This window comes from Carya illinoinensis, chromosome 7 (assembly GCF_018687715.1).
Source record: "Carya illinoinensis cultivar Pawnee chromosome 7, C.illinoinensisPawnee_v1, whole genome shotgun sequence".
Taxonomy (NCBI): Eukaryota; Viridiplantae; Streptophyta; class Magnoliopsida; order Fagales; family Juglandaceae; genus Carya; species Carya illinoinensis.
Window position 1 is genome coordinate 36,473,993 of NC_056758.1, and position 24,454 is coordinate 36,498,446.

The following is a 24,454-nucleotide window of genomic DNA, read 5'->3' on the forward strand; positions in this document are numbered from 1 at the left end:
TTGAACAGATGAAGTGAAGAACTAAGGAAAAAAAAAAAAAAGCTAGTGGGTAAACTCGTCATTTCATCTTTCCAGATCTGTCGCGGCTATATATACCCCTCAGCTACAAAAGCTAGGGTATAAAAAGCCCCAAATCTCTCCGCCATAAACTCTTCGAGAGCGAACGTTAAACAAGACAAGGCTCAGACGAAAAGCTCCTCTACCTTCTAGCCAACCGATCATCTCGTAACCTTCGATTCCTCCGCCATTTTTATTATTTCTTTCGTTTCATGGTTTCTTTTATTGTTAATATCTCTCTAGTCTCTACATCCTGCTAGGTTTTGTCCACGATCGATACTTTTATGTCTTCTTTTTCGATTCCATATGCTTCGATTTCTTTAAGTGCTTAAATTCTCAATTCACGTGTGTAAATGTTCAGATCTCGTGTGGTGACGGATAATGGCCACGTTCGAACTTTACCGGAGGTCGACGATCGGGATGTGCCTGACCGAGACTTTGGACGAGATGGTTCAGAACGGCACTCTTAGTCCTGAGCTGGCAATTCAGGTTCTTGTGCAGTTTGACAAGGTACGGTTAGGCCCGGTTTGTCTTTTGTTACTGTTTCTGACTTTTAGATTTCAGCATTGGGGGGAGGCGTTTGGTCTTTATTGATGGTTTTTTAATCATTATCATGTTTAGTCTATGACTGAAGCTTTGGAAGATCAAGTGAAAAGTAAGGTCACCATTAAGGTAAGTTTTTTATTTTAGTTTTCTTTCTTTTTAATGTTTTTTTACCCCTCTTATCTAAAATTAAAGCTTGTTTTATTTTGCTTTCTTGTTTTTTCTTAATGTTCTTGCAGTGAGTTAAATAGTTTAGAATTTTCTCATTATTAGAATTTTCTAGTTATTGATTTTCCGAGCTTTGTGCTCTTTTTAGTAGAAATTTGATGTTCTTCATGCTAAATGATGAGAAATCACATCGTTGACGCTATGAGATTAAGAAACCATATTTATTGCAGATATTGAGTAGTAAAGGAGGAGAAGTATGAAAGTTCATTGCGGTCTTATATGGTATCTACATAATTACCATTGGTTTCTGTCAAGACTTCTAATGTAGTTTAGATAGTGAGATGAGATGAGATGATTTTATATGAAAGTTGAGAGTTGAATAAAATATTGTTAGAATATTATTTTTAGTATTATTATTGTTTTGAGATTTGAAAATGTTGAATTGTTTATTATATTTTGTGCGGGAATTTGGAAAAGTTGTAATGATAAAATGAGATGAGATGAAAACGTTTTTGTATCCAAACTAAGTTTTATGTCACTAACCAATCCAGCACAACCTAGTGGTCGAAGGACGGGTTTGGGATGAGCTGTAAACTCAGAAATCCTGAAATTTTTTAAATTCTACACTAGGATTTCCCTTGGATAACAAAATATGAGGTTATGACGGGTAAGGTGGTGTATCTGAGGTTTAGTCCTGACTCCTGAATCCTCAAGGGTGGGTCTAAAAGGCCTTGCCTCAGTGAGGTTCCACGTTATCAAAACTGTTTTTATGCTACTTGTAAAATAAATGAAATAGGTTTTATGTTGTACCCTGAATTTGCCCAAAATTATGGCCACAATTTTGTAGAAGAAAGGCATCACTGCTTTCTTACTGGACTAATGCTTACTATTTAAAAAGACTTGGTCTAGTGCTGTAATGTTAATATCACAGAAGAAGAAGGAACCTTGGGCTTTGCTTGTCAGTGGGGCAAACTTTATTTATGGTGATCAAAGCTAAATGTAGTGGCTGCCTTTCTTCTTGACATCCTTATAATTTCAATTGATTAAGTTGTTAGATTACCATAGATGCACGTCACATGTCCCTGAGTTGGCATGCATTGTAAGTTCTTCTATATATGACCTTTATAACATCGTTTTCTTTTGCCAGGAGTTTACTATTGTGTGTCAGTTTCTATTTCATGCTTCACCACTCTCTTTGTCAGCTAATTTGGAACGTAATTTGAAAGCCATTTGACCCAGGCAATAATGCTGTCTGGAAACTACCTCAGGGAATATATCATCTTTTGATGATTTAGTTTAGTTTAGGAAAATGGAAGTGCTTGGAATATTCATCTCTAGATAACCTTTAAATGCACCATCAATTCAATTTAGGAGTTGTTGCCAGACAGGTTCAAAGAATATTTGCTCTTCCACAAATGAAGGGGAAATTTTCAAGTTTATTTCCTCAAACCTCAAAACTACAAATTCTCTCTCACTAACTAAACAAAGAAAAGGCTTTTAAGGGGTCAAAGTGAAGTAGAATTGAGGGAGGAAGCGGTCTGCAAGCTAGGCTAAGAATAAGAAATTAATTAAATGGATGAAATCCTGTTGAAGTTCGTTGCTTTAAGAATATCATGGTGACTACCTCCAACACTCATCTTTATTGGAAGAATGTATGATGAGAGAACATTGCAGTCTTCTTTCAATGGTTCTCTTGTAAATGGGCATTGCTTCTTTTTTTAAATAATATTTCTACTATTTCTGTTCATATGATATAGGAGCAATGGATGCTATCATATTTCATGCTTAAAATGGTAGCAATCTAATGCTGAGTGTACCCCATAGAAGGGTATAATGGGTATTGAATATTTCTTGGGATTAGAAGTTTCATTTTGAATTTGCATGTATTCACGACCGTGTGCCCACACACACACCCACACACACACACACATAAAACAGCATTGGCACTCAGTTGAGATTTGAGACGGAATAATTTATTCTATACAACCCCATGCAAGTTTCTTGTTTTATGAAGAAGAAGTCGAGGTAATTAGACTCCTTAATCTGTGCACTGCATTAAAATTCCATGGGTTGAGCTTGTCATTGGTTCTTCAGCTGACAGCCGACAGGTCAAACGCATTATAGCAATTTTTCCTTTCATTTTTTTTCTACTTAATACATTTCAATGAACTATATCAGCATTTTGATATTGATATATGGACGTTTCTGAATTCTGATCTTTGTTTCCTTGCTTCTGCTACAGGGACATCTGCACACTTACAGATTTTGCGACAACGTTTGGACCTTCATCTTACAGGATGCTTTGTTTAAGAGTGAGGAATGCCAGGAGACTGTTGGCCAGGTGAAAATTGTGGCGTGTGATTCAAGGCTGCTCACGCAATGAAATGCCCGGAGTCAGTTGCCTGTTTAATAAGGAGAATTTTACTGTCCCTTTGTTGGAAGTAGAGGGACATGCTGGCAAGGAAGAAAGTGGGAGCTGGTCTGATTACCTGCAGGAACTTTGTAACTGTAAGACATTGAACGTAAATTGTAAAGCTATCACGCTCCATGATTATAATTATTTGATGTTACATGTATTATGGTTCCAGTTCATTCGATGATTCTTCTTTCTTCATCCTTTTTTTTTTTTTTTTTTTATCTTTTTAATCTTTTCTTTTCTGGTTAAGTAACTTTATTTATTTATTTACCAAGAAAGTAAAGGGCCTGAAGGCTGCAGTAAACGTGGGATATACCATGGACAGCAAGCGCTTCTTCGAGACAGGATACAAGCGGACGGTCCAAAATTCCACAAAGTTTCTTATCCTCTATTCCAGCGAGAAGACGCCATCAGTGTATTTAGATTGAAAAACGAAGCGCCGAGAGACTGCAGTGTATCTGGAGACTGGATAGGACCGGAAGCGAAAAGAGACGAAATGAATGGGGGCGAAGATCCTCAATAATTTCCTCTGGATTGAATGTGGTAAGAAGCTAACTAAATTGACCATGGAGCCTGGAGGAGATTATTGTGCTGTTTGGTGAACTTAAAAAAGAGAATTTTTCATTCTTTTAAAAAGACAATTTTTTTCATATTTCAATATTTATTAAAGAAAAATGTGTCTATACTCACAATATTTATTAATAGAAAATTTCTAAACATAAGTCCACACACCACACATTTTTTTTTTTAATTTTTTTCTTTTACCAAATATTTGGTATATGGATAATGAGTAGAAAATTTTAATTAGTTTAAAAATAATAAAATCTAAAAATAATTTTAAAAAAATTTTAAAAAATAAAAAAAGTGAGGTGTGTGGGACTTGTGAGTAGCAAAACTCTTATTAATATATATAACCATACAAATAGGTTAGAATTTTAAAATTTAAAATTAGATGAAAAAAATTGATAAAATATTATAGACATTTAATACATATACAAAAATTTTATACACAGTCACTTTTATATATTTTTTTATGCACTCCACTAATGTGATTGATTGCATTATTTTTTTAATATAAAATAACTTCTTTAATCAATCACATTAATAAAATATATAAAAATTACTGTATTAAAAGAATTCATTTGAGACTTGTAACTAGCATTAAGTAGACTAAAAAAACCCTTGCCTCAAGTAGACGCTCCGTGACGGCTTTAACGGCAGAACTAGCGTTTTTTGTACGCGAGCAGTTAGCCATTTAGTGTATAAAACGCACCGTTCCGTCTTAATCTATTCATTCTCCCACAATCAAAAGGCGCGGACTTGGAAGAGTCGACCGTTGCTCATATCTAGGGTTTGCTTTTCCCGCTCGCTCCACAATCCTCCTGGTTTCTGTCTCACATAGATTCCTATTGCAGGCAGCAAGCTGGCGGTCGATGTGATTTCAGAATCCACATGGGGCGTCAGTTTTTTTTGTCGCTCTCGCAAGTGCGAAATTCTCTGTCAATTTGTGAATCGGAATATGGAACTTTTATCTTTACGAAGTTCTAAAGCATCCAGTTCTTTCCCATCTTTTTCTGAATCTTCGTTATTCGTTTTTTTGGATTATTCGAGTTCCCTTTGTTGGAAACCCTAACTTTTGTCCCTTTTTTAATTACCCATTGATCAATCAGGGATTATTGATGAGCTTTGTGATTAGAATTTCGTAATTATATAAAGGACAATTATTCGATTAAGTGAATCGTGAAAAGGAAAATAATCTTTTTCCCTGTGGTTATTCTATACTAAATTGAAGGCAGTCTTATGGCATACACTTTTATAAAATTGGATCTTTTGCTACAATTAGACTTGGTTTGTAACACTATCGTTTGCAAATTAAAAGAAACCTTGATGTGTGATTCTACCTTTAAAGAGTCTACCAACATTCAACGACCTTACCTCGACTGGACCCTCGATGCCTATAAACAGGAAGCTTTTCTCTTTTCTGTGCGGTCTTCAAAACTCAGTTCATTTTCTCACATGAAAAACGGCTATGGCATCTTCAAAGCCTACAAGCTCTTCCCAAGTTCCTCGAGTTCATCATTTTGAGCTCGTAGAAGGAACGCAACTTCAGGTAGTAATTACCATTTATGCACATGAATTTTTGAGTTATTTAGATACATTTTGAAATTTTTTTACTAAATCTTATTGCTTGGTTTTATGCAGATTGATGTGATCGGATCTTCAAGTGGACGCAATGTTAGAATTGAACTTCAACTTAGGAACTGTACAACAACTTGGATACTCCACTGGGGTTGTATTTACCGTGGAAATACGTAAAGGCGAACTGGATACTGTTTTAACATACAAATACACTCACACATTGCATTTAGAATCAATATTTAGATTTCTTTTTTCTCCATAGGAACTGGTTCATTCCTGCTGATCATCCTTCTGGGAAAAAGGCTTACAAGCAAGGTGCATTGCAGACACCATTTACAAAGGTTTATCCTTCTTTCACTTTCTGTTTTCTTTAATTAATTTGGTTATTATTGGTTTGACCAACCTAGGAGCATATAGTTAACCTCTATTTGATAGTTGTGGTGTTTGAGTTGCAGAGTGGAGAAATATATTTATTTGTCATTGAATTGCGGGACCCCAATATACATGCCATTGAATTTGTTTTGAAAGATGGCAATCGTGATAGATGGTTGGTCCCTTTTTCTGGGGTTTCATATTTGCTGATTTGGGCCCCAAAGGGAGGCTTCAATTTTAATTTTTCTTATGCTTTCTAGGTTGAAATTAAACCATGGGAATTTTCGAGTAGAGATACCTGAGAGTGATGCTACTCTTTCACACCCCACTATACCGAAGGATCTGATAGAACGCAAGGCATATTTACTCTGGGAAAGCAAGGGTAGGCCAGTAAGCTCACCGCAACAACAAAAGGTATTTCTATTCACTGCAATTAGCATTAAGGTCCAGTACTGGAGTCACTTATAAAAAAAAAAGGTCCTATACTGAAGACATGCATAAACATTATATTCTATTGTACGTTCCATCAACAACTTTATCATGACATAGAGTGCTCCTGTTCTCCTTTATTATGGTTTATGACCTCGATATTTTTTTCATTATCTGTGCACTGTCATGTCATTTGATTAGACTCTTTTGCTTAAAGTTTTCTTTTCCTATCCAATTTTAATTAACCATCTTCTTCCATACATGAATCATTCCCGATGGCTATGTGACAGATTATGCATTTATTTTTAACCATGATACTGCTTGAGACTTTGTTTGGGGAACGTATGAGGTGGAATATTGTCAATGTTTCCAGTGTTTTTTAGATGTACTACTAATTGTAAGAAAATACTCATTTCCATTTTTCTGTAACCGCGCATCGTACAGAAGTCAAAAGCTTCTATCAAACTATTGTACTTTTGGATAATAGTGATTACTTGGGTAATTCTGATGCAGCGAGATTATGACGATGCTTTAGGAGAGCTCCAAATACAGCTGTCGAAGGGTTTGTCTCTGAATGAGTTGCGGAGTAGTTATCTAACTGCAAATACTAGATCAATGGCTACTGATAGAGAAGAAATCAGGAGTCATATGCCGCACTCTTACCAAAGGAGACATAATGTCGACCAATGGTTGCAAAAGCACTCGGAGGGACATGCCAAAAGCACTAGGTTGCTGTCATCATCTTTGTTGAATCTTGTAGAGAAATCTATGGGAGGTGACAAGGTGCTCTCACAGCAATGTTATCACGTTGGCAACTATGAAATTGTGGTTAGTTTTCTTGTGGGAGGAAGTTTATATAATACCCAACACCAGATTTCTATACATGTCTACCTATGTGAATTGCTTGTAATTCAAATCTGATTCATGTAATTCATTTTGTTATTGGTGGTTATTGTTTGGTCCAATGATCATTATTTGGACATAGATGTCTATCGATCTGGTTTTTTTATACTTAATTGTTCATCATAATATAAGATGGCTACCCATCTCTACCATATTATATAAGAGGAAGGAGGTTTTATTGTATTTTTTTTTTTAAATGACTCATTTTTCTTTTTAAGCATGAAAGTGGCCACTTCCCAATTGGCGGCTTCAGACTTGAAGGAAATGGTTAATTTCATTATGGACCAGATCACAATTTTACCTGATTTGCTTGAACACTGTTTATTACAACTTATATAAGCCAGTTCAAGAATTATTATGACTTTGAAAAGGAGAAATTTTGCTTAACTTGTTGAATTTTTGAGCCCATACAGGTCCTTGTAAAAGTTGTTAGTGGTGATTGTCACATTTTGGTTGCTACGAACATGAAAGGTTATGCAGTGCTTCATTGGGGCATATCAAAGTCGTCCCCTGGGGAATGGTTGGTAAGTTATTTGTCTCTAATTTGAAAATATATGTATGGGATTAGTCAGGACGCTGTTTCCGGACACACGGTGCCAATAAAAAAAATATATGTATCATGAGTTGTGACAAATTGAGAGACAAATATATACAAAGATTTCTTCACGTTTCTTCATTTCTCTTACTGATACAGGCCCCTCCAGCAGAGATGTTGCCTGAAAAGTCAAAGCTGGTTGTTGGAGCATGCCAAACTTATTTTACACAGATATCAACTGGACAAGCATTCTTTCAGGTCATTTATACCAGAGAATTGTTGCATGAATTTTCTGTGCTTACTTTCTGTCAGTTTTGTTTAGTTGTTTAGTTATATGCATTGCACTGAACAACTCTTTCCTCTTTTCAACCCTGTGTGGGCTTTTACCAAGAATAGGTTGTAGACGTTAACTTTCAGCAAAGGAATTTCGTGGGCATCCAATTTATAATATGGAATGGAGGGTCTTGGATAAAAAATAATGGGGAAAATTTCTATGTGGACCTGAAACTAATGAAACCTATTGGGAAGGTATTTTTCTCTCATTCCTTTTTAGATTACTTACTCTTCAGTCTTCCTATTACAATGTAGAAAGTTTTTCCCCCCCACCACTGAGGCATAGTTGCATTCATTTATGCATAGATACTTTATCCTTGTCCATGAAATCAGCTTGTGTAGCTAAAAATACTTTAATTTTTTTAATTCATGCCTGGCTATAATAGTATAATATGTTCAGATTTCACTGTACTGGTGCTTTCTCAAGCTTGTCTCGTTTGGAATTGATGTATAGTTGAATTTCCTGCATTTCTATGGAGTAGATCACACCATAAATGTCATGATCATATCACATTGGCAGTTGCACCAGAACAAAAGGGTGAACCAGTTGGTTTTTTGTTTTTATTATTTCTATTATGTTGATAAAACTGGTGAGAAGCAACTGGTCAGTGGAATGAACTGCCTACCTTATAACTTCCTTTTATGATGATCCCAACTATTTTGGTAAGATTTGCTCTATCTATTTATCTATTTTCCCTATTCTTTACATTTATTTTTAACTTTGAGTTTTATTTAATAAATAAAATATAACATTGAGAACTTCAAGTTTGAATGACAAGTGGCGCTACCATAAGTAACTTCTTTGGTAAGATATGCTATCTTATTTTTTCAACATTCTTTACTAGTATTTGGATTATAAGTTTTATCTAATAAATGCTTATATGTTAAAAACAATATCCTGTCGTATCACATCTACAACCACAGAACTCCTGTCATGTTGTATTTTTTCCACACATAGTGATAGAACTTTAATTTGTGCGTTATAGTCTTTGAAACTGAAATACCTTGAATGCAGGTCTATGGGGATCGGGATGGGGAAGGAATTGTCAAATGGTTACTTGATGAAATATCTAGAAGAGAAAAAGAGGCTGAGAGGTCATTGATGCACAGGTTAAAATGTGAAACTAAGGTCTTAGAATGAATTTGAGTATATTTATTTGCACATCGAGTCTGATGGTTATTTTTATTTTTTTGATAAGTAAGACAACAATTTATTAATAGCTGTAAATAGGTATAGCCCAAGTACACGGGAGGTATACAAATAGCATACACCTAGTTACATAAAAAAGAGCTAGAAAGAGATACAAGAAAGCATTGAAGCAAGCTCCATTAAGTACGGAAGAGGATGCCCAAAGAAGTAAAGTATGGAAGAAGAAACTTTGTAGCTCGTCCAGAGAATGCTCCTTGTTTTCAAAACTTCGGCCATTGCTTTCAATCCATAAGCACCATATGATACATAGAGGAATCATCCTACATACAACCTCAATGGTCCTAAATTTTTGCCAACAAGCAAATAAATCAACCACCCTCTTGGGCATTATCCAAGCAATTACCCAAGCAATGCCCGTTCTATAAAAGATTTCCTCCCATAACTCTTGCCACCTCACAATGAAGCAAATGATGGTCTACCATTTCACCACACTTCTTACACATATAACACCATTTCATAACAACAAGACCCCTTTTTCTCAAGTATACAACGCCAAAATTTTCCTCAAGAGATGCTGTCCACCCAAAGAAGGCAACCTTAGGCAGCACCTTACTTTTCCAAATAGGCTTCCAAGGGAACAAAGTATGATTTTGGCTTGACAAAGCCTTATACAATGAACATACAGAAAACTTCCGATTCCCAATCTTCATCCACGACATCCTGTCTGCCTGATAATTAACAAATTGCAAAGAATACAATAAGCTGTAAACATCAGAGATAGATCCAATTTCCCTATCATGAACAACTCTATTGAAATAAACATTCCACAAAAGCACTAGAACAATCCAGCAACTCAAACACCGAAGCTACCTTATTAAGAGCCAATCTAAAAAGAGAGGGAAATGTGGTCTTTAGGGCTGAATCACCACACCATAAGTCATGCCAAATGTTTATCCTCACTCCATAACAAACCTCAAATTTAATAAACAGAGTAAAATCCTCTCATCCATTTCTAATATGCTTCCACAAGCCAACACCATGCACATTTCTCACTTCATTTGAACACCAAACCCCTTGTAAACTCCCATATTTCAAATCTATAATAGTGTCCCAAAAAGACCCCCTTTCTGGACGATACCTCCATAACCATTTCCCAAGAACTACCTTCTTAAAGGTTCTCAGATTATGAATTCCCATCCCTTCACTAGACTAGATGGAACTTAGTCTCCTCACCACTTCCACCCCACAAGAAGGCCCAAAAAATCTGCTCAATATGATTAGCCACACTTGCTAGCAAAGGAAAAAGAGACAAAAAATGTGAGGGAAGGTTAGAAAGTGTGCTCTTAGAGTTGTTCTCCCCCCTCTAGACAGGTAGAACCTTTTCCATCCAACCAATCTTCTCTCTGTTTTCTCCACAACCCCATCCCATATGCCTTAGCCTTGAAAGAGGCCCCAAGAGGAAGGCCTAAGTATTTCATTGGCAATGAAGCAACCTTACAACCCAGAATGCTTGCCAACCTGGTAATATTCCTAACATTACCCACCGGCACCATCTCGAATTTCCCAAGGCTCACTTTTAAGACTCGGAAACAACTTCAAAACATAGCAATGGAGCCTTCATCATTTGAATGTGACCCAAGTCTAGGGGTGCTACCCTCTTATTCGGGGGCGGGGTCACCCCTTCCCGCATATGCGAGGGGTGGTGTTAACACCACCCCCACACCCCTCCCCTAGGAGGCGGAGGCGGGGGTGAACATCCCATCCGCCCTGCCCCATCCACTTCAAGGGTATTGATGTCCTATTGGGATTAAAAATTATTTTTGGGTCCAAAAATATTTTTTTAGATCCAAATTATTATATAATTAAAATTTATATATATAACAATAATTTTAAAAAACTGATAACATAAAAATTATGTTATCAATGCTCACACGAGTGTTAAGACTTGTGAATAAGAGTGTGCATTGCATTGGCTTGTTGAGTCCCACATTGCTCAAGTAAGACTCTTGTATGGTCTTGGAGTTCTATATAAAGTTGGCCTAGGAGACCAATGCAATGCACACTTGTTCACAAGTCTAACACTCTTGTGAACAAGTATAACAAATTGTAATATATATTTATATAAACAATTTGTAAAATATAAATATTTATAATTGTAAAAATATAAGTGGGGTGCGGGGCGGGGAAAATGCAGGGAAGGGTTGGATCCTGCCCGCCCTTGGGGCGGGTGGACCGGCTGGCCACCCTTACCCGGGTCCATGTCACAAAATAATGAAGCGTCATCTTGCAAAAAGAAGATGGGACACATTAATGAAGCCATTGTTAATGCTCCCCACCAAGAAGCCCAACAGAAAACCAGAGCCAACTGTAGCTTCCAACATACAACTAAGTGCATCCATAACAATCACAAAAAGAAAAGGAGAGGCCAAGTCTCTTGTCTCAAGGCTCGTGAATTGTTAAAAAAACAAGCAGGGGTACCATTAACCAAAATAGAGAACTGAACCGTAGTTACACAATGTTTTATCCACAAACGTCATCTCTCCCCAAAACCACATCTCTCAAGTAATAGAAGATAAAATCCCAATTCACGTGATCAAACGGTTTTTCCATTTCCAGCTTACATAAAATGCCTGGCACTCCCATTCTCAATCTTTTTTCCAAACATTCATTTGCAATAAGAATTGAATCAAGGATTTGACACCCCTTAACAAAAGCATTTTGGGGTTTCGAGATAATCTTCTCCATGACCCTACTCATACGATTAGCAAGAACTTTGGAGATGATCTTGTACACCCCAGTAATAAGGGTAATAGGATGAAAATCCTTAACATCCGTTGCCCCTACCTTTTTAGGAATAAAAGCAAGAAAAGTCGTATTAAGACATTTCTCAAACATTTTATAGGCAAAGAACTCATGAAAAGCACTTATAATATCTCCCTTTACAACATCCCAACACTATTGAAAGAATGCCATAGAGAATCCATCTAGCCCTGGGGCTTTGTCCCTTGTCATCCCTTTAACCACAAGATGTATCTCATCCTTCTCAAATTGTCTCTCCAACTTAGAATATCAATTGAGTCAAAAGCCAGCCCATCAAGTTTTGGCCTCCATGAGTGCTGTTATGATAGAAGTGTTTCATAATAATGAACCACATGGTTCTTAATATCAACTTGATCTTCAATAACACAGACATCATAATAAAGCAACTTAATTGCATTGTACCTATGATGAGAATTGGCAACCTGATGAAAGTACTTTGTACATCGACCACCTTCATTCAGTCACAAAGCTCGAGATTTCTGCCTCCACGAAATCTCTTCGAACAAAATCACCTTTTCGAGATCAGCTGTCACTGAATTTTTTCTGCCCATTTCCTCCTTCGATAAAAATACCCCAATCTCGACCCTCCCCTCCAACCTAAGCAACTCCTCAGAGAGACACTTCCTTTGACAATCAACATTCCTAAAGACTTCCACATTCCACTTCTTCAGACCATTCTTTAGAGCTTTAAGTTTATTGGCCAAAATAAAACTCGGGGTACCAACAAACTGATAAGAGGACCACCATTGTCTCACCATATCCATAAAACCTTAAGCTTTTAACCACATATTTTCAAACTTGAAATATCCACGACCCCCATGGATACCACCACAATCCAAAATGATAGGAAAGTGATGTGAACAAACCTTAAGCATTCTCTTTTGGAAGCACTTCAGATAATGAGCCTCCCAAGAAGGGGAAACAAGAAATCTGTCCAACCTTGACTGAACCTGGTTGTTGGACCAAGTGAAAGCACCCCCAGCCAAAGGCAAGTGCAATAATTCCAGCTCAAAAATAAAATAAAATAATTCTTCCATGGCCGGACTTAGTCAATGCTCACCCGACCTCTCACTCGGGAATCAAGTAAAATTGAAATCCCCTCCAATACACCATGGCACATCCCACCAAGTATACTATACACTCAAGCAATCTCATCCCACAAAAGCCTTCCACTACCATCCGAGTTAGGCCCATAAACACTCATGAAAGCCCATTGAAACCCATCATCCACATTCTTAAAAGACAAGCCAACGAAGAATCCCCAATACACTCTTCATGGGGTTCCACGATCCTCTTGTCCCACATCACAATGATACCTCCGAAAGCCCCACTTGATGCAAGGAAAATCCAACCCTCATAAGGGGAACTCCATAAGCTTATGATAATTCTCGTGTCAACCAACTGTAATTTTGTTTCCTGTAAGCAAATAATGTCAACCTTCTATTGACGAAATCAGTTTTTAACATAGACGTGCTTATTGCGCCCCCTAATGTTCCACGAAGGAATCTTTGGCTTCATAAAGTAATGTCAAACAATGGTTATTTTTATTGTACTGTTTCTTAGCTTTCTCTTCATACTTGCACATATTTTGCATGGAACGTTTAATAATTCAATGGTTTGGTCACTCTGACAAAGCAAACAAAACTGTTCTTATCTCACTTACATTGGTTTCCTTTCAAAATTTATGCTTGCTCATAAATTTACCTGACACAGGTTCAACATTGCGACAGAATTGACCGAGCGTTGTAAAACTGAGGAACTGGGGCTTATTGGTATTTTAGTCTGGTTCAGATTCATGGCTTGCAGGCATCTAACGTGGAACAAGAATTACAATGTGAAGCCTCGGTAAAAGTTATATGCTTCCCTAAATTCTGTCAGGGAGTTGCATTCTTGTGCATTATTCTTGACTCCCTTGTCTTCTTTTAAAAAAACTGACATTTTTTCCTGCACTTGAGCTCTCTATCATTTTATTCTACATTTTGAAATTTTAGTTGGGCAGAATTGGACTGGATCTATAGACTTTAATGGACTCGACTTGTATGAATTTTTAGTATATTTTTCATCTCTGGTAGGTGTGTCTCCCGTATACTCCCATGTACTGCAGTTGTGCCTATCAATAAAAATTTATTACTAAAAAAGAAAATAAAAAAATTGGGCAGAATTTATAGTCTGGATTGCGAGTACTAGGCTTTGCATTAGAAGTAGTCATTATTTCTAGGATGAAGTACCATTATATTTTTTTCTATTTGGCTTTTGGCTTCCCTTGGGTTCCATTTCTTCTAATTACCAAGAAGAAACTAATTTTATTATGGAACTAATTTTTTGTTAATGATTAAAGATACCACATGTTATTGGTCTCCACATCTTTTAATCAAGAGGCCCCAGAAAGCCAGGGGCACTAAACAACGTGGGGACCACCTTTATGCTCCTTGATTGGTTAAGAATATAAGCCAGTAGATTTCCACAAAGGAGTTGTTTCCTTCTTGAAGTAAAGATTGAATTATTTTCATGTAGAAAAAAAGGATGACTTGTTTTGGTTTAGATTTGTTCATTTCTTTTCTTGTCCCCGACTAAATTTTACTTCTAATAATAGAAATCTAATCTCTACCTTCTTAATGTTAGAAGTAATATAACGAGATCCGTTCTAAGCTGTAATTGGTAGACTTGAAATTTATACTGCATGTAGATGAAGTTCAAATTATGCCCCTGGCATGGTATGGCATAGTTGACTTATTGCTGTTGTATGTACTGTCAACGTATAACAGTCCATCTTTTATTTGTAATATCTGTAATACTATACAATTGTAGCAGTTTAGTTTATATATATAGGTAGGCTAGTCAAAGCTGCTAAATAGGGGGAGGCTACATACGGCGCTGCGGCCTAAAAATCAGGCGTAATTGTAGGGGCTCTTCCCGCTCAAATTAGACAGTACATAGTCATGTACTGATGTTCTATATAAGGGGATAAAATCCTCAGAAAGGATTTTGAATTAAATCCATTTTGACATGTACAATCTGTTTTTGTCCCCTCCCTCATTTACTACATTGTATCAAATTATCAATGTTTTGCTTCTTGTTTGTTTTTTACACAGCTTTTGAGTGTGTTGTGAAAACATGTTTGACCAAAGATATGTACTTCTTTGGCAACTAACTCATTTCTGCATCATATTTGTACTCCATATCCACAGTGAGATCAGTGAAGCTCAAGATAAGTTTACCGATTTACTACTAAGAATATATTTGAACCAGCCAAATGATCGGGAAATTGTGAGACTTATAATGGCATGTGTTGGTCGTGGAGGTCAAGGCGATGTTGGGCAGAGGATCCGTGATGATATACTTGTGCTTCAGGTATGTTTCATCGTGCTGTTCACATAAATTGTTTATGTTGCATCAGCATTGCAAAGAGATTGAATTTTTGCATTTCCATCATCAGAGAAATAATGACTGCAAGACTGGAATGATGGAGGAATGGCACCAAAAGTTGCACAATAACAGTAGCCCAGATGATGTAATAATTTGTGAGGTATAGTTCATAAAACATATATGTTATATAGCTCATACATGATCAGACAGCATTACTGTCTGTAGACAACGTGAATGAGTCATTGGTTCAACCAGCGGGTCTTCTTTATTTAATTGACAAGTGATAGAATATTCTTCAGATACATTCCACCAATAATAATAATAATAATAAAAGAAAAAAAAATGTTCTTCAGAGATATTTTAAATTATAGAATAAGTTAGGTAAACATATTGGTTTGTCCATATTCTGTACAAAACTGATAATAGATGAAGATTAGTACATTACTAGGCTACCAAAAAGTGGTTGGCATAAGTTCATCACAACACTAGCTAAGAGGCAAACTTGTTGGCCTTGGTCTGATAGTTTTTTTTTTTTTTTTATAAGTGGTCTGATGGTTAATCACAGTGTGATCCTTTGATTCCAACTGTCAATTTTATTTTTTTTCATAATAGGCACTCTTAAACTACATAAAATGTGGTTTTAGAATTGATATGTATTGGCAAACATTGAATGTAAATGGTCTCACCAAAGAGAAGCTTGCAAGTTATGACCGTCCAATTGTGTCGGAGCCTCGCTTCAGGACTGAAGCCAAGGAGGGTCTCATCCGTGACCTTACAGCATACTTGAGAACATTAAAGGTATGCAACAATATTTGGATGGGGAACTAACATTTTCATGTTATTGTCTACATGAGTTTCAATTGTCAATTTCTGGGTTTGATTTCAGTGGAAGTTCAAGACCATATTACAGAAATAGTAGAATCATAGTTATTTAGGGTGTGTGTTCACAGAAGGACAAGTACAATTCTAAACATGAGCCTATACACCAGACACCACACATTTTTTTAATTTTTTTCCCTTTTTTTCTTTTGCCAAATATTTAGTATATGGATAATGAGTAGAAAAATTTAATTAGTTTAAAAAGAATAAATCCAAAAATAATTTTAAAAAAAATTTAAAAAATAAAAAAAGTGAGGTGTGTGGTATGTGGGGCTTATGAGTAGCAAAGCTCCTTGGCAAATAGCAACTAGCAAGCTTGCCCATGGTCATCAGTCATATTGCAGGGCAACTTTATAAATAATTTTGAGTTGAGAGATATTGTTTTCATTTTATTTTATCTTTTTATTTATTTATTTATCTAACATAATGATTTGTCTTAATCAACTTTCAAGCTGAACTAGCTAATGACTCTGAGTTGTAGATACTAGATTCCATGGTTAAATGTGGGTCATGACTTTTATGACATTTGTTGAGCCAAGAATATTGCTGGAAATTTTCTGACTATCTTTTATGCTAGATTTTTTTCTATTCACGTTTGTAAACTTCTGGGTACTTTGATCCCCAATGCCACAGGCAGTTCACTCAGGTGTTGACCTTGAATCTGCTATAGAAACTTGTATGGGTACCTCTGTCAAGGTAATTGCTGTAAGTTCCTTTTTATGAGTTTTTGGACAGTATGTCCTCCATTTTGCTCCATTATTTCTAATTATTTTAAGTTACTCGTCAATTGTAATCACTTTGTTCATTTTGGTCTTTCAGGGTCATGATTTTACCAGAGTTGGTTCTATTGGTGGTTTGTCACAAAGGTTGCAGGTGATTGCCTCTTTAAATTTTAAGTCAAACTTCTGCGTATAATATTTTTCTTGGATGGATACTGTTATCATGTCTACATGTCTACATTTCGTATTTGAATGCCTGCATGTGTATTCACATCTATTCCATAACTTTCTCGTCTTTTTTGTCAAATCTTAGGAATGCCTGGGCTTTGTCAAAGCACATGTTCGTGATGAAAATATTGGTCAACTAATGCAGGTCAGTTTTTTCCACAAAATTTAAACTTGATGGTGACCAAGTTTTAAGGAATATCTATGGTTTGATTTTTTGCAGAAGTTATTGGAATCTCGCATTGAGCTTCGCCCTGTTCTGCTCAGCACTCATGGAAGATCAAAAGATTTACTTTTCCTTGATCTTGCTTTGAGTTCATCTGTTAGAACCACCATGGAAAGGGGACTGAAGAATCTAACCTTTGCAAATCCACCAGTAATCAGATTTCAACATCATCTATGTTTTTTGTGGTACACATTAATGTTAATAACCCTTTTTCCCTGAATAAAAATATATGCTTCTTTTTGTGATGATGAACAGGAGATGATGTTCTTCATTTCCTTGGTACTTGAAGATTTATGTCTGTCAACGGTCAACAATCAAGATTTTATATACTGCACTAAGGTATATCTTTATGCGTATAAAAAGATCTTTATTTCACAACAAAAATATATATCTTTATTTTACATGTCACTGCTCCATTAAGCTTTTCTATATGAAATCTTTATAGATTAAGATGTAGCTTATGGTTTTGCTTCTCAAAATATTCGACTACTGGAAATCATTTGCTGCAGTTGTATATTTTTTGAAGTTTCAATGCTTAATGGAACTCTTCTCTGAAGTTGTTTGGTGTTATGCTGTTTTTAAAGGACTGGTACCGTGTTTCTGAATTATACACTAATAATAGTGAGTGGGCGTTACAAGCAAAGGCTGTCCTTGATAGAGTACAGCTAGTACTTTCTGAAAGGTCTCAACATTACCAGAAAAAGATCCAGCCTAATGCAGATTATCTCGGTAATTTGCTCGGTGTTGAAAAATGGGCGGTATGCTATCCCACTTGAGGTTTCTGTTTCATGCCTTCTATTAGACATTTTCCATTCACTTTAATTATTGTTCTGTCAACAGATTGATACATTTACGGAGGAGTTAATAAGGGCAGGATCAGCTTCTATTCTGTCTTCTCTCATTAACCGTTTCGGTCCTATTCTTAGAAAAGTTGCAAATTTGGACTGGTAATAATACAACTTAAAATCACCCATTTTATGCTGAATAAAACCTGGTTTTCAGTCTTGGCTGCAAAATGTTTATATAGGTTCCATTTTTGTTAATTATATTTACATAGGGCTTGAGCTTAAATAACGTGCTAAAGTTTGTGCTTTACAGTTGGCAGGTTATAAGCCCTGTGGAAGTATGTGGTTTTATAGTTTCGGTTGATGAGTTGGTTGCTACTCAGAGAAGGATTTATAGAAAACCAACCATTATACTTGCAAACAGAGTAACTGGAGATGAGGAGATTGCAGATGGGATTGTAGCTGTGCTAACACTTGACATGCCAGATGTTTTGTCCCATGTCGCTATCAGAGCAAGAAATGCAAAGGCACACAACTTTTTCATCACTTGCCACATTTCCTTTTTGTAAATTCCCAAATAATCACATATAGAAAAAGTAGATTCCCAAATAATGAAACTGTAAATGCTTTCATTTGTTATGAGGTGCAAAGGTAATCTAAGTGCATTTCTGTAGGAAGCCCTGTTGTGGAAGCTAATTAGAATTGCATGCAACAGGTATGTTTTGCTTCATGCTTCGATCAGAATATTTATAGGGATCTCAAGTTGAAGGAAGGCAAAGCAATATCAATACGTCTGAAGTCGACGAATTTAGTTACCAGGTGAGCTGCTCATGTAGTTGCTGGATTAATACATTTTTGTGTGCCTCTTGACCTTCCAAATGCAATGTTTCTTGTATACTTGCAGTGACATCAGTAGCTTCAATGTATCTCAAAATTCCTTTGTTTCTTCCTCGATCCCTCGAGGAGTTGCCCTTAAAAAAAAGACCTTCTATGGTAAATATGCTGTTTCAGTCGAGGAGTTCAGTAGTGAGATGGTAAGCATGTGAAAGATCTGCTTTATATTTTAAGAATTGTTTTGTCTATCTGTCATCTCTTTCTCTATTGGCTCATTGTATATATGCATGGCCTACTGTATAAATCAAACGAGTAATTATGTTGTTAGTTGATATTTTTCAGATAAAGTAGGCTTCACTTCAAGTTTTGGTGACTGATATTGCAGAAGCATCATAGGAAAATAGTGCTGTTTGAACTTATATATGTTTCCATCACTGTGTTTGTTACTTTTCTTGCAACAATTGACTATGTTGTTAATATTTCTAATTGAAAGTGGAGCATTTAGCTAATATCTCTCTAATCTTACTCAGATTAGTGAACTAGGAAGTAAGTTGTGGTGCATTAATTTTGTGGGTTCGATTGGAAAGCTAAAGAAGTAAAAGAATATCAAATAATTATGTGGTTTTGATAATATTCTATTGCATAGGTTGGTTCAAAATCTTGCAATATTAAGTTTTTAGGAGAAAGGGTGCCATCATGGGTTAAGATTCCAATGTCAGTTGCCCTACCATTTGGTGCCTTCGAGACCGTTCTGTCTGAATATGTCAATAAGGTATCATTCACTTTTCCAAGAAGCCTACTGCTGTTTGGATTCTGGTTATAGATTTGATTGTCTTAAAAATAAATCCTTTCATTGAGATGCATTTTTGTATTTGGTATTCATTAAAAATTATTGTTTGCTTGTATACTTGCAGGACATAGCAAACAAGATTTCTCATTTCATGAAGTCTGTAAGAGGTGGTGACCTTTCAAAACTTCAAGGAATACAGGAATCTGTTCTACAAATGAATGCTCCTATGGCTTTGGTAATTATATTGTAAATCAAATATAGCGTTGACAGTGTACTACAAATGCTTAACAACTGTTATTATAACTTGTTGGCTTTCATACTCTTCAATGTCTTCTTGCAAATTCTAATGGATGCACATTTTAGGATACAATTATTGATTAGATAAAAGCTAACGAAACTTCATCATAGGGGCTATGATATATTTGAAACAGAATGTAGCAGTGTTGCCTTTGTGCTGGTGCATATGGACTCATGGAGGGGGATAAACTATAGAAGCTTTGAGGATAGTGAGAGGACACTGGATGAGCTGAAAGTTTTCTATTTTAAACTTTGTTCTTATGGGCGGGGGTTCATTGATTTTAATGGGCTAAATGTCCATGATTGTAACATTTAGCTATTTATTCCTCATGTATGCGTCCTGTGTATTTAGGCTATGCCTTTTTTCGTATGAATAAAACTTGATTACCCTCAAACAAAAAATTATAGCTGTCTCCCGGGCAAAGGCATCCATTTCAACCTCTATATAACTGTGTGGAATTTACGTCTATTATAGGAATGCATATCAGTGTTTGTATAGAGAAAGCAGATTCATTCTAGTTCTAACCTTTTCTGTCTCCCCTTCTTTGAAATTTTGGTAGATCCATGAACTTAAGAGTAAGATGAGAAGTTCAAGAATGCCCTGGCCCGGTGATGAAGGTGAAGAGAGGTGGAATCATGCCTGGCAAGCAATTAAGAAGGTATGTGTTCAGGAAATTCTTTTATTTTTTTATAAGTAATCAGATTTTTATTAAAAGGCGCAATCAGAGTGCTTTAGATTGTTCTCATCATATTTGGATCACAATTTATCATTTGTGCAATTTTTACTGATCTATTGGCTCTATTTACTTTTAGTATTATGTATCAAATTATTAGATACAAATGATAAGCAATCACGCGTTTGAAAATTTTATTTTCCTATATTCCATTTTCCACTCCGGGAGGTTTCTGGCTTGTTCACTCTTATGTTTCATGCAAAAAAAAAAAATCAGTTTGCATACTTGCTGAATACTGGGCTATGCCCTTTGCATTTAAATAAAATATTTGATTACTAGTCAAAAAAATATTCAGTATACTACAGTGGCCAAAAATAGAGAAATCTAAATCAGAACCCAAAATGTTGTGTTGTGTTGTGTGTGTGTGTGTGTGTGAGTGTGTGTGTGTGTGAGAGAGAGAGAGAGAGAGAGAGAGAGAAGAGGCTGAGACTAAGAGAGAGAGAAGTCAAGTGAGGGAGTGCACCGAGAGATTGATAAAAAGAATTGCAAAATGTTGCTGTTTTGAGAGAGATAAATATCTATCAAGTCACAAAACAGTGTTGTTTAATGTTCGTTTAAACGACTAAAAAATTGAAAGTATATAGGCTCGAATTTGCGACCTCAGGATATCATAAAAGCATTCAGAAAAGCACACTAAGCAGTTGCATCGTTTAAGCTTTTGATTACAACAACAGTGTCTTTTAGTTAATTTATGTAGTTAAATAAGTTTTTTTAATAAGTTGTGATTAAATGATTTTTCAATGACAATTAGAATTGGAGTCAGAGTTTGGGCGAAGTCCAATTTGTACTCAGACTCCCAAATTTTTTTAATTTCCCACTTTGATTCGGACAATTTTGTCTCTGATTGAAGCGGAGTCTAAGTTTGAAAGTTTTGCACAGCCCTACCAAAACTTTACACCTATAGGAAAGTTTTATTGGGGGTCCCGTTGCCATACCATAAGTTATGCCAAAATCTTTTCCTATTTCTTTCTTTTTTTTTTAATTTAAAAATAAGTTATGCCAGAATCCAATTATAGAGCCATGACCCACCTCAGGTGTAGTACGAATGGAAAACACCTATATCCTTTTCTGATAATTTCCCACCAACTCTACCCATGCTACCTGCGTGCCTTAGTGGAACAACACTCACTCCAAGCACAACTAAAGAAAAGTGAAGTATATGATTCATTGATTTTCATTTAGTGGTATCTAAAGTACAGAAATTTGTTCCTTTGAAATGGAAAATTGAGTGTATGACTCATTGATTTCTGTATCTTAAAATCATAAATTTCAATCTCTTGAAATGCCTGTAAGGTGGATCCATATATTTCCACCCTACTGTTAGATTCCATTTATTCCAATGCTTTCGCATTGAGCAACGATTGAGAATATAAATCCAAATTAGAGGTCATTTCTAGTGTCTTTTAGAAAGAATATAAGATTCATGGATCAGCTAACCATTGAGATCTTAAAAAAAAATTGGTTTTTAAGACATGCACAGGAGTTATGTACCAAATAAGAACTTGGTCTTGGTATATTGTGGGTTTGAGAAAAAACTTAGATGTATGAAACTTGGCCCACCTATGTGTGTGCTGGTGAGTGTCTGTGAGAGTGTTTTGGCAAATCCTATGGAAGCATTCAGAGTTATTCACAGAAATTCTCAAAGAACCAGCAGGACCAATTAGATGCTCAAAGGTAATTTGTTTGTACTTTGTGTTTGAATCATAAGTTTGAAAAAAAAAATGATGATGTATTAATAATAATGCCTTAGTTCTGGCAAACAATTGAGGCCTAGATTTTCTTGTGAGTTTTCTGTAGATGACTGAATCCTCATTGATGTGTAAGGACATAGGAAGCTCTAGTGAATAGCATAGGTTCAATCCTCTCATTTGTGAATGTTGAAGGCAGCCAATGCACAGTATAACCTACTTGTTCTTAATTAGAAATATATTTTTGCTTTTGGGAAGCTGCATTCAATGGGATTGTATTTTGGTGAAGTAACCTTTTAACGACTTGCATCAAATGAGAGGTGAATAAGGTTGGCGCAGTCAGAAAGATGGCAGGTATGCAAGCCTGCAAGTGATGATACTAAAGGAGCTTCTCGCCATCTTGAATAAATTTATATAGTTGCTATATTAGTGAGTACAGCACAGCCCGCAAGTGATGATATTTTTCATCAGCACGAGTACAATCTAATTTTTTAAAGCACCAAACAGGAGAAATTTGACTTTTGCAGTTGCTAGCAATGGACTGCTACCTCTGTTAAATCAGAAATTGCAAGATTCTTGTGTAAAATGAGCAAATACTAAAATGCAAAATACTTTTTAGATAAGTTGACCTTATGCAAGATTATCATTTTTTAGTAGCACTAGAAGTATTGACATGGAACATATTTCATATGAACAGTTTTTTTTTTCTCCTCATCTTTGTAGGTTTGGGCTTCCAGATGGAACGAAAGAGCTTTTATTAGTTGCAAGAAAGCAAACTTGAACCATGACAATCTTTGCATGGCTGTATTGGTTCAAGAAGTTATATGTGGCCAATATGCTTTTGTGACACACACGAAGAATCCGTTATCAGGGGACACCTCAGAGATATATACTGAGGTAACCCTTGTTTTTGGATTTTAAACTAGTCAAATGCCATGCATTTAACTTGTGGCATGAACAGGTTGTGAAGGGCTTGGGAGAGACTTTGGTGGGTGCGTATCCTGGTCGTGCCATGAGCTTCATTACCAAAAAGACCAGTCTAATGTCTCACGTCGTAAGGCCAACTTCCCCTTAATCCCTTATCATAATATACGCTCCATTTGCCCGGTGAAACGTTTCAGATCAATTAACTTTCATTTCAATTACTGCAAACCCACCAAATATATACATATATATATATATATATAGAGAGAGAGAGAGAGAGAGAGAGAGAGAGAGAGAGAGAGAGAGAGAGAGAGAGAGAGAGAGAGAGAGCAGGGAGAATATATGATGTATCTCATTTAAATCTGACTTTCAGGTAATCGGATACCCAAGCAAGTTAATAGGGTTATATTGTAAGCAGTCTATAATATTCAGATCAGACTCAAATGGTGAGGACCTGGAAGGATATGCAGGTGCTGGGCTTTATGACAGGTCAGAGATGCAATTTAATTTCAAAGTACATTAGCAACGAGATGAGAACTTTTTATATCCTTTAGTCTTGGATTGGCTGTATTCAGCATTAGAATGTAACCACTTGCTAAACACATAAACAGACTTGCTTATTTTGGGTGGTGAAACTATTCTTTCTCCGCGTATTCTTCCTGGAATAGTGCCATTTAATGCGTCTATGAACTTATTGCAGTGTAGTCATGGATAAAGTGGAGAAAGTCGTGTTAGACTACTCCAACGATCGGTTGATAGTGGATAAAACTTTTCAAAACTCGCTATTCTCGAAAATTGCGGAGGCTGGAAAAATCATAGAAGGTCTGTATGGTTGCCCCCAGGACATTGAAGGGGTGGTAAAAGATGGGGCAATATATGTAGTTCAGTCAAGGCCACAGATCTAGGATTTAGTAAAATGAACTCAATGTTCAATGTTTTTTTTTTCTCTCTATACTATTTCTTTCATATGGACTTCATTGTTCTTAAGTTGTTGCTTCTTTGGATGGGCACAAGTTATCTTTATCATTAACTGCAACATGGCATAGAATAAACTCTTAATAGCTCTTGTAGTTGATGAAGTATATGAACACGTGTGGATCCAATTAGAATTCTTTTTGTCAA

The 24,454-nt window shown here is 36.0% G+C and overlaps 2 protein-coding genes across 6 annotated transcripts; both read left to right on the forward strand.

Annotated features, from left to right (window-relative positions):
- The first annotated feature begins 70 nt into the window (after window positions 1-70).
- LOC122315497 (transcription initiation factor IIA subunit 2-like) lies at window positions 71-3,360 on the forward strand. The gene is made up of 4 exons (XM_043131430.1): window positions 71-225; window positions 419-567; window positions 679-729; window positions 3,011-3,360. The coding sequence occupies exons 2-4, from the start codon at window positions 439-441 to the stop codon at window positions 3,149-3,151; spliced, it is 321 nt and encodes a 106-aa protein (XP_042987364.1). The 5' UTR covers window positions 71-225; window positions 419-438; the 3' UTR covers window positions 3,152-3,360.
- Window positions 3,361-3,503: 143 nt separating this feature from the next.
- LOC122315496 (alpha-glucan water dikinase 2) lies at window positions 3,504-24,454 on the forward strand. Of its 5 annotated transcripts, none has more exons than XM_043131424.1 (32): window positions 3,504-3,727; window positions 5,150-5,294; window positions 5,387-5,496; window positions 5,586-5,664; window positions 5,779-5,870; window positions 5,956-6,109; window positions 6,638-6,952; window positions 7,441-7,551; window positions 7,722-7,820; window positions 7,959-8,090; window positions 8,911-9,005; window positions 13,579-13,710; window positions 15,054-15,216; window positions 15,302-15,391; window positions 15,844-16,029; window positions 16,744-16,815; window positions 16,930-16,983; window positions 17,143-17,202; window positions 17,278-17,430; window positions 17,536-17,619; window positions 17,865-18,038; window positions 18,121-18,227; window positions 18,379-18,592; window positions 18,781-18,884; window positions 18,970-19,099; window positions 19,546-19,671; window positions 19,814-19,924; window positions 20,547-20,645; window positions 23,132-23,305; window positions 23,370-23,462; window positions 23,706-23,821; window positions 24,033-24,454. In XM_043131424.1, exons 2-32 carry the CDS (start codon window positions 5,214-5,216, stop codon window positions 24,235-24,237), a joined length of 3,915 nt encoding a protein of 1,304 aa, XP_042987358.1. In that variant the 5' UTR covers window positions 3,504-3,727; window positions 5,150-5,213; the 3' UTR covers window positions 24,238-24,454. The 5 variants fall into 5 exon arrangements, with proteins under 5 accessions (XP_042987358.1, XP_042987359.1, XP_042987361.1 ...); XM_043131425.1 differs by lacking the exon at window positions 3,504-3,727 and adding an exon at window positions 4,463-4,669; XM_043131426.1 differs by lacking the exon at window positions 3,504-3,727 and having other exon boundaries at window positions 4,464-5,294; window positions 16,744-16,806.